The sequence below is a fragment of the Gavialis gangeticus genome, unplaced genomic scaffold (genome assembly GCF_001723915.1).
Source record: "Gavialis gangeticus isolate Ggan-Ray unplaced genomic scaffold, GavGan_comp1, whole genome shotgun sequence".
Classification (NCBI taxonomy): domain Eukaryota; kingdom Metazoa; phylum Chordata; order Crocodylia; family Gavialidae; genus Gavialis; species Gavialis gangeticus.
In genome coordinates this window covers 66,438,849-66,453,835 of record NW_017729032.1, presented here as the reverse complement: position 1 = coordinate 66,453,835, position 14,987 = coordinate 66,438,849, and the positions used below count along the sequence as shown (strand labels likewise).

At 43.8% G+C, this 14,987-nt stretch overlaps 1 protein-coding gene across 1 annotated transcript in view; it reads right to left on the bottom strand.

Moving 5' to 3' along the window:
- HTR2A (5-hydroxytryptamine receptor 2A) overlaps nucleotides 1–13,785 on the bottom strand; it is a 78,783-nt gene extending 64,998 nt beyond the window's left edge. Inside the window, exons 1-3 of the mRNA XM_019525329.1 lie at nucleotides 13,369–13,785; nucleotides 12,255–13,023; nucleotides 1,275–1,475 (exon numbers count right to left, since the gene is read on the bottom strand). Of these exons, the coding sequence (XP_019380874.1) occupies nucleotides 1,275–1,475; nucleotides 12,255–12,669 (616 nt within the window). The 5' untranslated portion in view covers nucleotides 12,670–13,023; nucleotides 13,369–13,785. The remainder of the gene's footprint in view (nucleotides 1–1,274; nucleotides 1,476–12,254; nucleotides 13,024–13,368) is intronic.
- Between the last annotated feature and the right edge of the window lie 1,202 nt (nucleotides 13,786–14,987).

Sequence of the window (14,987 nt, the reverse complement as noted above, 5' to 3'; positions counted from 1 at the left end):
TACTCACAATTTCTTTGGTGCGATGTTCCATGGGGCTCCGCCTCCCCTACACCCCGTCCACTCTGCCTTACACAAATACAATTAGAGCTAGCAGACCACATGTCTGTGCAGTGGCAGACAGTGTCATTTTACAGCTTTTTGGAGCTAATAAACAGCTCAGCTGATAATGTACATCTGTTCCTTCTTTGTTTAAGAAGAACTTGTAATAATGAGAGAGGCTGTTTGTTTTCTGATGGGGTGATAAATGCTGATAACAGAGCTGATAAATGCTCTGTTATCAAGGAGGGGGGGAACCCCTCCCCAATTCTCTGGGGGCCTGGCCACGCCCCCCCACTCAGCTCAGCCCTGTGGAAGGGAGCTGCTCTAGCATCCCCCATTTTCTAGCCTGAGCCACTGCAGGCATGTGCCTGCAAGTCTGGGACATCTGTGGCATTACAAAGTGATTTAGCCTACCCAGGTTAGAGTAATCTGCAAAGATTGAATCAATTCAGGCTCAGGCTTTTTGAATGTCTGTCACTAGCCATTGAGGGAGCTATATAGCATCTGTGGTAGAGTAGCTATGCTTCACTTCACTGTGGTGCTCTCTAGAGAAATCCTTTGGTATAGACATGTTAGAGTCAGATGTCATAAATCCCAGGCAACTCTAGTTTTAAACACATGAAGATCTTTCAGTGTCTTTATTCAGTAGGACAAGGTTCCCCTCACCTCTTACTGCAGAAAGAGAAGATGTAAACTTTTTAGTTCATGGAAACTCATAATTCTAGAGAAACATCCTTACCTGATCAGATTCCAAATCCTGGCCACTCACCATGCAAGACAGACAACACTGGTTCTTTCCTGTTTGTGGCCCTGAGCAGCCAAAGAGTAGACAGGACTTGCCTCCAAGAAATGATGATAAATACATCATAGGGTGTCAGGAAAAAATGATTTATATAAATCAGATAGATCTATGCTAATCCACAGCATTTGCTGTCTTCTGGAGTCCAGTTACTGGTGAATAATCAATAATGGAAATAAGCACATCTCTAAAATAGAGATGCAAACAGTTCTAACACTGAAATATAGTCTTTTGTTGCAAAGGGCTGCTCTATTCTTCTTTATTTACCATTGTTATTGTTGATATTTATCATATAATTATAACATACCACCACCTGTTACACTGTGCCAAACAAAATATTGCAGGCTGGGATACTATTTTAATCTGCAATATGTATGTCAGATCCTGTTGAAAGCTAGAAATCTATAATTATGTGTTGACGTATTGCCTCACTTACCAACTGAGATGGTCCAAACTGCAATTATTTTTGTGAAAGCCTTAGTTCTGGAGTTAAAGCGGCTGTGATGAATGGGGTTGCGTATGGCAATATAGCGATCCAGAGAGATGGCACACAGGTGCATGATGGAGGCAGTGGAGAAAAGTACGTCCAAATAGATCCAGACAGGACAGAGTGTTTTGGGCAGAGGCCATCTATACTCTGCAAAAAAAGAAAGTCAGCATCAGCTAACAGGTATATACATGAATGAATGCAAGCATTTGTTCTAAAAGCCTTAGCATGTTTGTCTGTCTGTCTATCCATAATGATTGATTTGCACTCTGGTTGGTTGTCTGAACCAACCAATCAAAGTGCTCCAAGAACATTCCAGATAGGAGGTGGCCGTGGTGGTGGCATGGCAGAGCACCACCATGATAGCAGTGATGGAGTGTACAGAGTGGTGGGGCGAGTCCAGCAGCACTGGCCTCACCACCCCTGGCCCTGCTCCCTGGATGTGGCAGCAGCACGAGGTGCTGGCTAGCAGGGGTGGCGGAGTGGAAGGGCAGGGGTGCTGGTGGCACAGCACTGGCCTCGCCCCCCACTCCGGCCTCACTGCTGCCACCACCACCGGGTCCTGACAAAAGCCAGCAGGGAGGGAGAGGCAGCAGGGAGGAGGGGGGGAGGGAAGTGTGAAGGGGAGGGGGTGTACGGTGGTGGTGCCCTGCCATCACTGGGCCCTGAGAACAGCCGGGAGGGAGGGGAGCGGGAGTGAGAGGGGGTTGCATACAGGTGAATGCACAACAGCAGCAGCATGGGGTGCTGGGTGGCAGCTGTGCCCGCTGCATGCAAGCCCCCCCTCTCCCCCGTGTGTGTGTGTGTGTATGTGTATATATATATATATATATATATATAAATACATTATATTCTAATATTATAAAAGCCTTAATCTGTCTGTCTGTCTGTCTGACTGAAACAGCCAATCAGAGTGAGAATAAGTGTTCAGACAGGAGGTGGCAGCTTAGCAGAACATTGCCATGATGGTAGGGACACAGAACACAGAGTGGGCCTCACTCCCCACCTCCCACCTAGCTCCCTGGAGGTAGTGTCAATGGAGCAGAGGTGGGGAGTGGGGTTGGGACAGTGCGGGGGGGGCAAGGCCACTAGCACTGGCCTCGGTCTGCCCCTCCCCCTTTCCATTTTTGCTGCCTGCAGGGCTGATGTGGCAGCAATGAGGGCAGGAGTGGGCGCACTGCAGCAGTGGCACTGCGGGTGCGGGCAGGGGAGGAGTGGAACCAGGCCTGATGCAGAGGGTGGTAGGAGGAGTGAGCCTGGGCGGGGGGGAGAAGCTGGCTCATCACGGCAGTGGAGGGAGAGCAGCCTGATGCAGCAGCAGTGGGGGAGGGGAGGAGCAGACCTCCTCCCCCCTGGGGCCTGGGGCCACTCATACCTCACCCACCTCCCCCGTGTTGGCCCCAAGCCCCCTCCTCTCATCCCCTGACACCTCTGGGTTGGCGCAGGCCCACTGCTCCCCACTTCCTTTGCTGTGGCAGCCTGGCTTCTCCCCACCCTCAGACCCAGTTCTCCCTGCATCAGGCCTGGATCCATTCCTCCCCTCTGTCTGCTGCTGCAGCGGGGAGGGGGTGTGGGCCCAGACCCCACGTAGCAGGGTGGAAGGGGAGAGTGGGCCCGGATGGGGGGGGCCACAGGGCTCTGTTCCTGCCCACTCCCCCCATCATTCTTAATTATAATATATGAATACATTCATATATATATTAATACATTTGAGCCACACTGAGTACTGCTCAATACTGCTCATATATAGATATAGATATATCTATATCTATATATATTATAATGGAAAATACTAAACACCTTAAACTGAAGGCTTTGCTACGAGCAATAAACATATATAAATATGAATACATTTGAGCTGCACTGGATACTGTATGTGTGTGTGTGTATATATATTTATCTATCTATAGCTATATATAGATAGATATACAGTACCCAGTGTGGCTCAAATATATTAATTTATATATATGCTTATTGCTTATAGCAAAGCCTTCAGTTTAAGGTGCTTAGTACTTTCCATTATAATTTAATATGCTCATAATTTTTTAAAACTTTTCTCTGCTTGTTTCTGCCTGTAGGCTGATTTTTATCTTCTGTGTAAATTATGTGTAATAACATGTATGGCTGTTTATGAGACTATAAAGAGATAACTAGTGTTGTTAATATAAATACATTTTCCCAATTTTGTCTGAAGAGCTATTGCCCGCCCTGGGAATTATCCTGGGATTAGAGAAGTGCATTTTGTTGTCTGTGTGACAATGCATCCAGATTTGGCCAAGTTATAAAATATTGCCTACTTGTTCACAATCACTAGCTATTATTAGAAGTTTACTGTACTGCTAAAATCTCTGAAAGTTCCATCTGCACTGAATCTGCTTTACTCCAAAAGGACTCCCTCTGAGACTGGAAACAGACATCACATTTGCCTTGGGAGAAAGTCTTTTGTCTTGGGATTGTTCAGATGTACACATTCACTGTCCCGTTCTGAGTCACTCTGAGATAGGCTGGATGAAATGTACTAACAATTTTTCCCAGGACACGACCTTGCTCATCTATAGCAGGGGTGGGCAGAATACAGCCCTTCAGCCAGATTGATTGGATCTGGCCTGTGGGTGGGCATCTGCCAGTTGACAGGATCCAGTTTGCAGCTGTCACTATGACATTCTACCTCAGGCTGAATCCTGCCTGTTCCTGTCCAGGCCAACCTGCACCATGTTCCAGCACATGCTTGCACCCACCACCACTGGGCCTGGCCTCTGTCCTGGCCAGTGTGCACAGCTTTCTGGTGGGGATGTTCCTGGTGAAGCTGCAGCTGTACAGGTGCTGCTCAGCTCCCCTCGCCTCCAGTGGCTCCTCCTCCTCTCCTGTCCCTTCTGCACTGCTCTGGGCAGCAAGTAATGTGGGAAAGCTGTGGGGATGCATGTTGGCACCACACACCCAGCCAGGTCAGAGGGAAGCTGCATCAGGACACCTTTTGCCTCAGCATGCAAGGCTCCAGCTTCAGTTACTGGCCACCTTCCACCCAAACCACCCATCTGTTATGATGAGGGGCCATCTACAGGTAGCCGAATGGGTGGAAGGTGGCTGGAAGCTGGAACTGGAGCCCCACGTGCTAGGGTAGGAGTAGCAGGCACTGGTGGAAGAGGAGGAGGAGCCACTGGAGGCAGGGGGATTTGAGCAGTACCCAGTACAGCTGCAGCCTTACTGGGAGCAGCCCTGCCAGGAAACAGAATGCACTGGCTGGGGCCAGGTCTGGTGGGCAGGAGCACAGCACAGGCTGCCCTGGGTGGGAGCAGGTGGAGCTCAGTCCCATGCTGAGCACCAAGGGGGAAGCCACAGGTCAGATGTGGGGGAGTGGACCACATCTGTATCTGCACTTCTTGAGTGAGCTCTGCTGCATGCGCCCCCTGGTCCTGCCTACCATCCCTTGCCAACTCCTGGGGCGTAGTGCATAGGCAACCCCCCACACACACACGCAGACCCACCCCCACACCCATACCCTCCCCACACCTATCTGACCCAAACACAATATACAAGAGCAAGACTTTATTTTGAGCAATTGTCTCTATGTACACTAGTAAAAAAAACCATAAATCAGGACAAAAAATATTTTTTGAAATAAAACTAAAATATGTTAAAATTATATCTTCTAAAAGAATTTTTGTGTGCAGTCCTCAACAGCTCATCAGTGGCCCTCCAACCAAAATAAATGCCCACCCCTGATCCATAGGGCTATTATACATCATTCCAGGGATAAGACAATTAGGGTGTGTGCCCTTGCTGGCCACCTACTGGCAAAGGAGCAGCAATGCAGTCTGGAAGGGTGACATGGATAAATTACTGTGCTGCTCCTGTTTTAATCTGGATCAGATCCTGTGACAATCAGTCCTGAGTATGTCTGCATTGTGTCCCATTCTGCAGCTAGGAGTACGTTTCTGAGCACACCCACCCACTCTAGCTTGTGAGAGCCAAATTTGGAAATGAAGCAATGAAGCATACAGGGGTGGTCAATATAGCACCATTTATGCTAGCTCTAACTTGGCCATGCATTGGAGAATTCCCCAACTAGCTACTCTGCACTCTTTTCAGCTCTTCTAAGCCATATTGGGGATCAGAATTTGTCCCTAGGTTGACCCAAGTTTAATCTACTTAGCCACAGTATTTTTCTAAATGGATGTGCCACATGTTTGTGCCTGGCTGTTCAAACTTCCCTGAAAGACCAACAAGTACAATGCAAGATTTTTAATGCCCAATTTTCTCCTGCTGTCTAGCAAATAATTGTCAGCTATAGGCAAAGTATGAATCTCTTCTACTGGATGAATCCCTTGAGAGTGTGACATCCTAGTGCTATAACTGAAGCACAGAGGCTAGGTTGGGAAGGTAAAGATCCTGAGTTCTAGCACAAGCAATGACCTGTGCAGTGGAGCAAGTTCCCATATGATAGAATTCATGTCCTCTTAGTTTGCTATAAAAAGTCACAGAATCATAGTAAATGTAAAGCTGAAAAGGACCACTAGATAGAGATTATCTAATTCAGCTCTCTGCACTGAGGCAGGTTCTAGCATACCTAAACATTTGTTTATACACAGATTGATATTCCTGACACATGTTTATTTAACCAAGTGATTTCTAATCAGGGTGCTGTGGCACCCTGGGGTGCATTGAGATCCTTTAAGGGGTGCTGCAGGGTGACACACAACGCTATAACTGTTAGGTGTACAAACATGATCCACACAATAAACCCACAGATTTCAAATAGGAAACCATAGGGTTAAAAATATTCTAACCTTTTGTGATCTTTCTGGGTTGTCTGCAGCAGAAGAATTGCTCTATTATTTTTTCTAGCCAAAAAGAAGTGAGAACTAAGACCTGGAAAGGCATTTGCCAAGGGTTACCTTGAATCTAACAAGGGGTGCCTTTAGTCAAAAAATGTTGAGAACTACTGATCTAACTTGTTCTTAAAAGCTTCAAACAAAGATATTCCACAATCTACATAGGCAGCCTGTTCTAGTATTTCACTACCCTTGTAGTTAAAAAGTTTTCTCTGATATCCAGCCTGAATTGTTTTTTGCTGAAAACCAAGCCAATTTCTTTTTGTCCTTCCCCCTGGGGAAATAGAAAACAATGGATCACTGTCCCTTTTGTAACAACTTTTTACCTGTTGAAAAATTATTACCATTCTTTCCCCACATTTCTTTTTTCTTGATGAAATAATTCCAATTCCTTATTTATTGGACATATTTTCTAAACTTCTTATAATTCTTCTTGTTCTTCTCTGGACTTTCTCTAATTAGTTTACAGCTCTATAAAAGTATGATATCCAGAACTGGAACCAGTACTCCAGCTGAGACCTCGTCACCATTGGGTAGAGTGGAATATCTGATGGTTTATATAAAACAGTGGTATTGACATATTTCACAGTGGATAGGCATCTATTTGGGATAGTTCAAGAACAGTGCACGCTGCATCTGTGCAGTAGATTGAATTAGATAGCCTTGGGCGTGTCTACACATACTATTAGTGCACAGCAATAAACTGGAGCTCATTGCTCCCCAGTTTATTGCTCCTAGGAAGCTCCTGGGTGTGCGGTTTGAACATGCACCTGGACTGCAGCACACTGAACGGGATCACAGCAGCCTCCATTGGCAGAGGGCCTGGGGGGTCAGCCTGTCAACCCAGGGCTGCTCTGACTAGGCTCAGTGTGCTTCAGATGGGCTGATTGAGGCATGAAGGTGCTTCAGTGTGGGGCTAGCTGGCAAGCAACCCTGGCACTGAAGCACCCTTATACCCCAGTCAGCATCTACATGTGTGCTGCTGTGCATGAAGAAACTCTGCAGCAGGGTAGTATTTGTAACTACAAGTACTACCTTGCTGCAGAGTTTATTAGTTTCATGTGCTCTAATAGGGGTGCACATGTAGACTCTAAGATGTTTACTACACAGTTAATTAATCAACTGTGAAGTAAACATCTTGTGTAGATGCACCCTTTGAGGTCCCTTCCAGTCCTTTGATTCTATGATTAGTTTTTTAGCAAGAACATCACATTGTTAATTCATATTCAGTAGGCACCGTACAGTGCGCTATAGCAACCTAGTAATCACATGGGTCTACACATGATTGGCAGCTGTGTCACTGTAGCAGTGTGCTCCCCCAGTATAGGGAAGCACTCAAGCCAAGTGCTGTAGCAGTGTCACCTTACAGCAATATGTAGACATTCCCAGTTTGTGATCCACTATAACCCCAGATTCTTTGTTGCAGTACTACAGCCCATCTAGTTATTCTCCATTTTGTCTTTTTCTTAACTGTAATACTTTACACGGGCTGATCCAAGGAGGTGTGGTGGTGCAGTCACACACTCCTGCTGAGAGTTCTGGTCTCAGGCACCACACATGTGCTGTGAACCGGGTTGCCAAGTGTCCATAAATGTACAGACACTCAATAAACTCTGTAAAAAATGAAACAAGAACCACTTCACAAAATCAGCTGCATAAAACACAGAGAGGGTTAGAAAAGAAGCTGGATGCAGCGTTGAAGCACAGAAAGAACACAGCAGTGCCACACAATTTCTAAGTTGGGGTGTAGCACACTGAAGGGATCTCTTCTTGGGGCTTTTTGGCTCCTTCCCCAACCACCAGCCATGTGTTGGGTAGCAGGTAAGTGAACAGTGGTACTTCTTGGGGGTCTGTTGTGAGAAGGAGGGAGTGAAGCTGGAACAGTAAAGCTGGGGTTTGCTCTGGGGGAGACATGATACAGAGTGCATTCAGAGGTTCTAGAATGTGAGGGACAGTAGGGGACGTACTGGGGTGGAGGTAGCAGAGCATAAAAGTATCGATAATCTGCAAACTTTTTACTGACAACCACATTTTTTTTTTACTCTGGTTTGAACTTGACCCTTCTCCAAGGTCTAGCAAAAGGGTTATTTTTATATCATATAAAACATGTTAGTAAAAAATGTTTGGTTGTCAGTAAAAAATTGCAGATTGTCAGTAAAAAAAATCGTCTTGGGTTTGCAACCATTGCAGTCAGCTGTCTGCCACTGTGGCACCTCCCTTTTCAGCATCCTGGATCCACTATAGCACTTTGCACCTGTTATTAACTGCATGTCATTTTGTTGATTTCAGACTGATTTCTTCAATTTGCCATGACTCTTATGAATTCTAATCCTGTCCTCCAGAGCCTTTGCAGTCCCTTCCCATTCCCACCACTTAGCTTTGTGTCACCTGAAAATTATAAAAACCTTTGTTGTTCATCCCATTATCCAAGTACATCTAACATACCCATAACCATAAATGTTAAAAAGAACAAGGCCCATAACAGACTCCTGAGGAAACCCAATTGAAAAGTCACACAGCTTGGGAGGAAACTATTGAAAGCTACTGTTTGACAGAGTCATTTCAACCAACTGTGCAACAATATGATGGATATTTCAGTTAGGCTGTGATTCCATAGTCCACTATTTGAATCTCACATGCAATAGTGTCAGAAGCCAGTGTGAAAATCACATGTGGTTTTTTCAAAGGTCCCTTGCCACATTCAGTAAACAAGAAAAGGAAAGGGCCTGTTTTGTTCAAGGCTCTGGTTTGGTATCCATAGAGCTGGTTTCTGCTCCTGCCTGTGCCATAGGCTTCTCATGCCATGTTTGACAACTCTGTATTATAATGCAGACTCATAAGGCGGATGAATTAAGAAGGCACATGGAATATTTATTTTATTCTTCCCTACTGTTTTAACCTTTGGTTTTGCAAATGCTATTCTTTTAATGGAGCTTTCTTAGGGCTAGATGTGTGTGTATATGTGGTATATAAAGTAATGGTGGGCCAATTTGTAACCCGTGGGTTATAGTACCAGCACAAAAAGGACCAGTGGAATACTGAAATACAAATAATAAAGCAAGTTTGTGAATAACTATTTCACACACACACTTCAAATTGAGGCACAAACCACATTCAGGCTTGGATTCTAACCATTCCTTGAAGCCTTTAATGTCCAGTGTGTTTATATCTAGGATTTTTATTTGAGGGTGCTAATAAGTTATACCTGGAGAGGGCATTCAAACCTAAGGGATAAATCCTACACCCACTCAAACCAAAGGCAGAACTTTTTCTGACTTAATCTGGAATTAGGTGAGACTCTAAGGCCTGACCTGACATAGGACTGCCTAAGTTGTACAGGTGCTGAGAGAGCACCTAGTTTTGAGTTCAGTGCAAATGCTGAGAATCAAATGCTTGTTGACTATGATCTCCCTGTCAGTCCTATATCTTACTTCCTTGGGAGATGAATGTATGGCATGAGTGGGCACTTATTTGGGCTGGAGACCCATTTAGGGAGTTTTGGTGAGCTGTTGTGGGCTGGGTCAGCACCCTCCCCCACAACAACTCACCAAAACTTTCTAAATGGTAGATTACTAGTTGGTTCAGGGGCACTAGATGGAGCGAGCAGGCAGGGTCTCTATGGAGACTAGCCCGGGACCCTGGTGGGTAGGATGTGCTTGGCTGGATGGGTAGGTTGGGGCCACAGGTGGGCAGGGAGCAGTATCTGGGAGCAGAATGGGCAGACAGGGCCAGGGCCAGGACTGGGCTCATGGGGCACAGACAGTGTTGGGCTGAGTTTGGGGCCAGGGCAGATCCACACCCTGCACAATGGATAGTAAGTGGCTTGACCTGGAAAGGGGGTGGAGAACATGTCCATGACCCAGCTCCTGCTTCTCCTGTGCCAGCACTGGAATGCATAGGCAGCCCCAGTACAGCATGGCACAGCAGCATGGGGCTGCCCCAACAAATCATGATTGGATTAGGCCACACTGCACTGCTTGGTTGGGCTGGTCATGATCTGTCTAATGGGGACATGGCTCTGCCCTGGCCCCATCCTGTCATCACCTCATGATCCTGGTCCTGGCCCTTGCCCCACCTGCCCATCCTGTTCCCAGATGCCACTCACTGCCTTCCCATGGCCCCATCCCACCCACCTGGCTGAGTGTGCTGTACCCATGGGGTAGTCTCCATGGAGACCCTGTTCTCCCACTCTATCTAGTGCCTCTGGCAGTGGGCACAGGGAATACTGGTCAGGGTGCCCAGGCAGCAGGGCCAGCACTAGGGCTAGCAGTGTCGCTGACACTGGCAGCAGCAGCTGGAAGGAGCTGCCGCCACCGCCAGGGCTGCTGGGAAGTGGGGTATGGCCACCGCACCGCCCCAGCCCTGCTGCGCACCTGGGGCCAGTGGGACCAACTGCACACACCACAGCTCAGGCTGTCCCTGACAGGGCCAAAGGATCTGGAGCTGGCTAAATAAAATCCCGTGGACTGTATTTTGCCCATCCCTGTTGTAAGCTGTTGGGGTGGGAGGCTGGGATGTATGGACACTAGGTAGCTGAGGGGTAGTTCTCAGTCTGGCAGGAGGCTTTTCTGCAAGCTGTTTGCTGGTCATGGTGACAGTGATCCAGTGCATCATGCTGATGCTGCATTTCTCAGAAATCGTATGCCTGAATGACTGATTTTTCAAATGCATTTAACCTGAGAGGGGATCTTTCCTCTGGCAACAGACATCACAGTGCAAAGTTAAAAAGAGAGAAAAATCATTTGATCACAGAAATACTGCAATTAAAATTAATGGTCACAATCAAATGTGGGTTTCTGAGCAGAGGCAAAAATTAGCTTTCTCAGTAGCAGGGAATGGCCAGCAGGAGTCCCTGTTGATCATCTCAGTGAATCATTCAGGACTTGAGTCTTTCACTTATATCTCAGATCAAGCAATTAGTGCCCCTACAGCTTTATTTTGCATTGTCTTCCCTACCATCAGAGGTAGTCTTTATCGAATACTTATACCAATCCCTATTTGCTAATGCCATCCAGGATACTTTGTGTAAAAATAACAAAATTGAAAGAGGGAGATTTGGAAATAAATTCTTATATTGCAGTTTTCCAAATGAAATCTCCCTCAAGTTGTTGTGAAGTGGTTGGTACTTTAAAACTGCAATACTCAATGTAGCATAAAAGCTATTTAAATCTTTTAAATTAGAGCCCCCCTTCCCTCATTTCTTTGTCTTTTCTGTCCTTTATTGTGATACTGGGTATTTTTTTTATAAATTTGAAGATGAAACCAGCATGGAAAATGTCTATATTTAACCCTTAAATTTCTGCTTTTCCTCGGTGATCCAGACTGCTAAAGATTTTTGTTCAAATGCCAGAAAATTTGCACATCACCTGTAAACTGCATCACAGTTAACCATGCTTCATAGTTCACTTTACACTTTCACATTATAGCTGTTTAGAAAAGGTAGGGAATATTAATTTATTCAATTTCAAATGTTACTAAACACTGGTCATGAATAACTCCTGTCTACTTTTTATGCTCCCTTGAAAATACTTCTTCCAAGATTTAATGGTAAATAATATAAATAAAGATCTCAGTGTAAAGGTGGTTATTTGAAACTGAAATGAATTATCAGTAAATTAATTACCAGTAAAAAATTAGACAGGTTATTTTAACTTTAAGTGTACCAAGGCATTGATTTGCCTGTATATATTTGTGGAGCAAAAGTATTAACAGGATTTTACTTGCTCATTAGGAAAACCAAAAAGTATATGTATATGAGACAAAAGTATATGATGCAAAACTGAGAATACTGAGAACACAACATTTTCATAGAAAACAAGATAATCCCCTCAGAATCAAAGTGGTAATTTGATTTTTGGACTGTATTTAAAACATCTATAATTGGAAGTTAAAAGGAAATGAGCTCATAGGTATTGATTCTTCTCTTTACTATATTTAACAATTATAGCATTATAGAGAGGGAGCTGGCAAGCTTATATCTTAAAAGCTACATTGCATTTATATTTTACTTAAATCCTCAGACTGTAACAATAATAACATGTGCTTGCTGTTATTAGGCTACCCAATATATGCAGTAGTTTACACAGGTGATACTCACCGTACAGTATGGTTAACATTGACACAGGCATGACAAGGAAACCCAACAGCATATCAGCTATTGCGAGTGACATTAGAAAATAATTAGTGGCATTCTGTAGCTTTTTCTCCAGTGACACAGCCATGATGACAAGAATATTCCCAGCAATGGTTAGAACAATCACAATAACTGTCAACAAAGCTGGCCAGTTTTTCTCTGGAAGCTGAATCCATGATGAAAAGCAGGGTGGGCTCAGACTGCCTTCACATGAAAGATTAGTTAGGTTTTCAGAGTCCACAGTTAAGTTAAACAGATGAGATGCGTTAACCTCTCCAGATACAAAAACATTTTTGTAAAGTCTTCTCTCATGATTTAATTGTATTAAGGAGTTTGTAGTTGGGTTCACAGAACTGTCCTCATCACAAAGAATATCCATTGCTGAAACTGGTGAGTATGTAAAGCAAAAAGCTGAAAGAATAAATTTTTGTCACCATCAGGCTTTATATTCCTGTGTTGTCCAAAGCTGAAGCTGGTGTAAAGGAAGGATTATTTTTTGATAATTACTTTTCTATATTATCCGGATGGAATTATTCTGAATGCTGAAATACTTTCTTTTCGGCTCCCTGTGAAGTCCCTTATTAGCATATGTTAAAAATCCAGTTGAAAAACAAAATCAATATGGAGAATAGAAAATGTGGACTTGAGGTTTTGGAGAGCAAAAACAGTGGGCAAAAAACTTTTGCAACCATCAGGACTCTCTTCTGTAGCTACATCTTATTGCTCTTCATAACTGTAATCACACAATTTTAAATGCAGCAGTATTAAAATAGCTTGCTATACAAAACAGCAGAGCTCTCTGTTCCACAATGAGAAAGTTGATTAAAGATTCCATCCAGCATCTAACTCTTACAATAATTAGATATGCTCTTATTTATAGTTCATCTTCCATATTACTGGCTGATCGTCTCTGACTTCTGTCATATTTCAGTATCATTCTGAGTCTCACACGAGTGATTACAAGTAATATTCCACATTTATTTTAATATCTAATAGTATCTTTTGGCTCAGCCTGCCTTCAAAATAGAAATAAAATGACTAAATGCTACAATTAAAAATATAGTATAGGAAGACTTACATTGCTGAGAGCCCACATTCAAAGTTCCTTAGATCCACTTTGTACTCTGATTTGCCATGTCCTTCTCTGAGTCCTGTCTCTCAGTGGCCACAAAAACACTAGTATTTTGATTACAGTTACGTTGACTTCTAAACTATACACTTGAGAGAAGCCAGTTCCTGTGTAGCCAGTCTTGTTCTTTTCTTCTGAGAGAGAGGCTGCTTGCTGTATCTTTCCTTGTGCATTTTCCCCCCAAGGGCAAGCTACATGGAGAGTAATAATAATATCAGACCCCTCCTCAAAGTGATACAAAAGAAAGCATACGAGCTAGAAGAAGCAGTCTCCAGGAAGAGATTACTGATTTCAACAGGAATGTAATTTCTTGCTCACTGCCTTGTTCAGTTTGTCAGACCTCCCACTATCTAGATGTCATAAACTGCAAGGTAGCAACAGCAAAGGAGGGCAGACCAAATAGGGTCTTTTTTTGGTAACTGCCAGCTTTTTCATTTGATCATTTTTGAGGTCTTAGTTTTGTTTAAGAAAATGCACATTTTCCCTTTGTCAAGGATGCCCTGCAAGCCAGCTGCGTACAATTATAATATCTTGTGGGGTGAATATTTGAGGAAGGCAATAAATAAAGGTAGTAATGGTACATGCTGGTAAAACTGTAAATGTGCAGTTTTTTCCATCCTAAAGGTTGCAGCTTTTATGTTAACCCTAAACTGAATTACTCGTGTTCAGTCCTTCTTTATCTGATTTCTGGGTGTGTGTTGATGACCTAACCAAACTGCCAACAGATATTTATAAAAAATAAAAAGTCATCATAATTTAATTATTTGTCAGGAAGTGGAAGGTACAAATAAACCCTGATAACCTATTTGGAAGAAAAGTGTCCCAAATGAAGTAGTACAGTCATTTAAAGTGTTCTGGGATAAATAGTGGAATTAAACCCCCTTCCATGATTTCTCCTATTCGTTTGTAATACCTGTGCCATGACACCTATGGGAGACTAGTTGAATATTCTTTTCCACATTGTAGTAGGGTTGGAGTGTTGTTGTACAACCCTGTGTTGGAAATCTTGTCCAACACCCCTCCCAGCTATACACTTGGTCCAGTAAAAGATATCACAAAAAACCTTTGCCTCTAGTACATTTCCTAAACCATCACAGGTACAACAATACAAAATGAATAATTACAGAAAAAAACAAAAGGAGAACACTTTTAACAGAGCAACCACTCTGTTTCTGACCTCACAGTCCTTATAGTCAAGGGAAATCTGAAAAACACCTTCAAAGACAGACCTGGGAGCCAACATTTATAACATTCATAACACTAAAAATCATAAATTAAACCCAAAAAATTTCTTTCTGACTCACTACAATCTACCTGCTAACTCTGCTAAAATCTCTGCACTCCACACATAACAATAACCCTTTTCCCTTCTGAATAGTCCTGTTCTACGTAAGTTGGCTTTCGTTTGAACTGTATTCCCTTTGTTTTGAAGCTATTTCTGATAGCCTCTGTCTGCTCCTTCTTTTCAGTCATCTTCCATTCCTTTAAGTGACTGTTTTCATTCACAAAATACAAGCCCCAACCCCAGCCCACACTGGTGGATAGCATACTTTCCTGGGAGTTGTGGC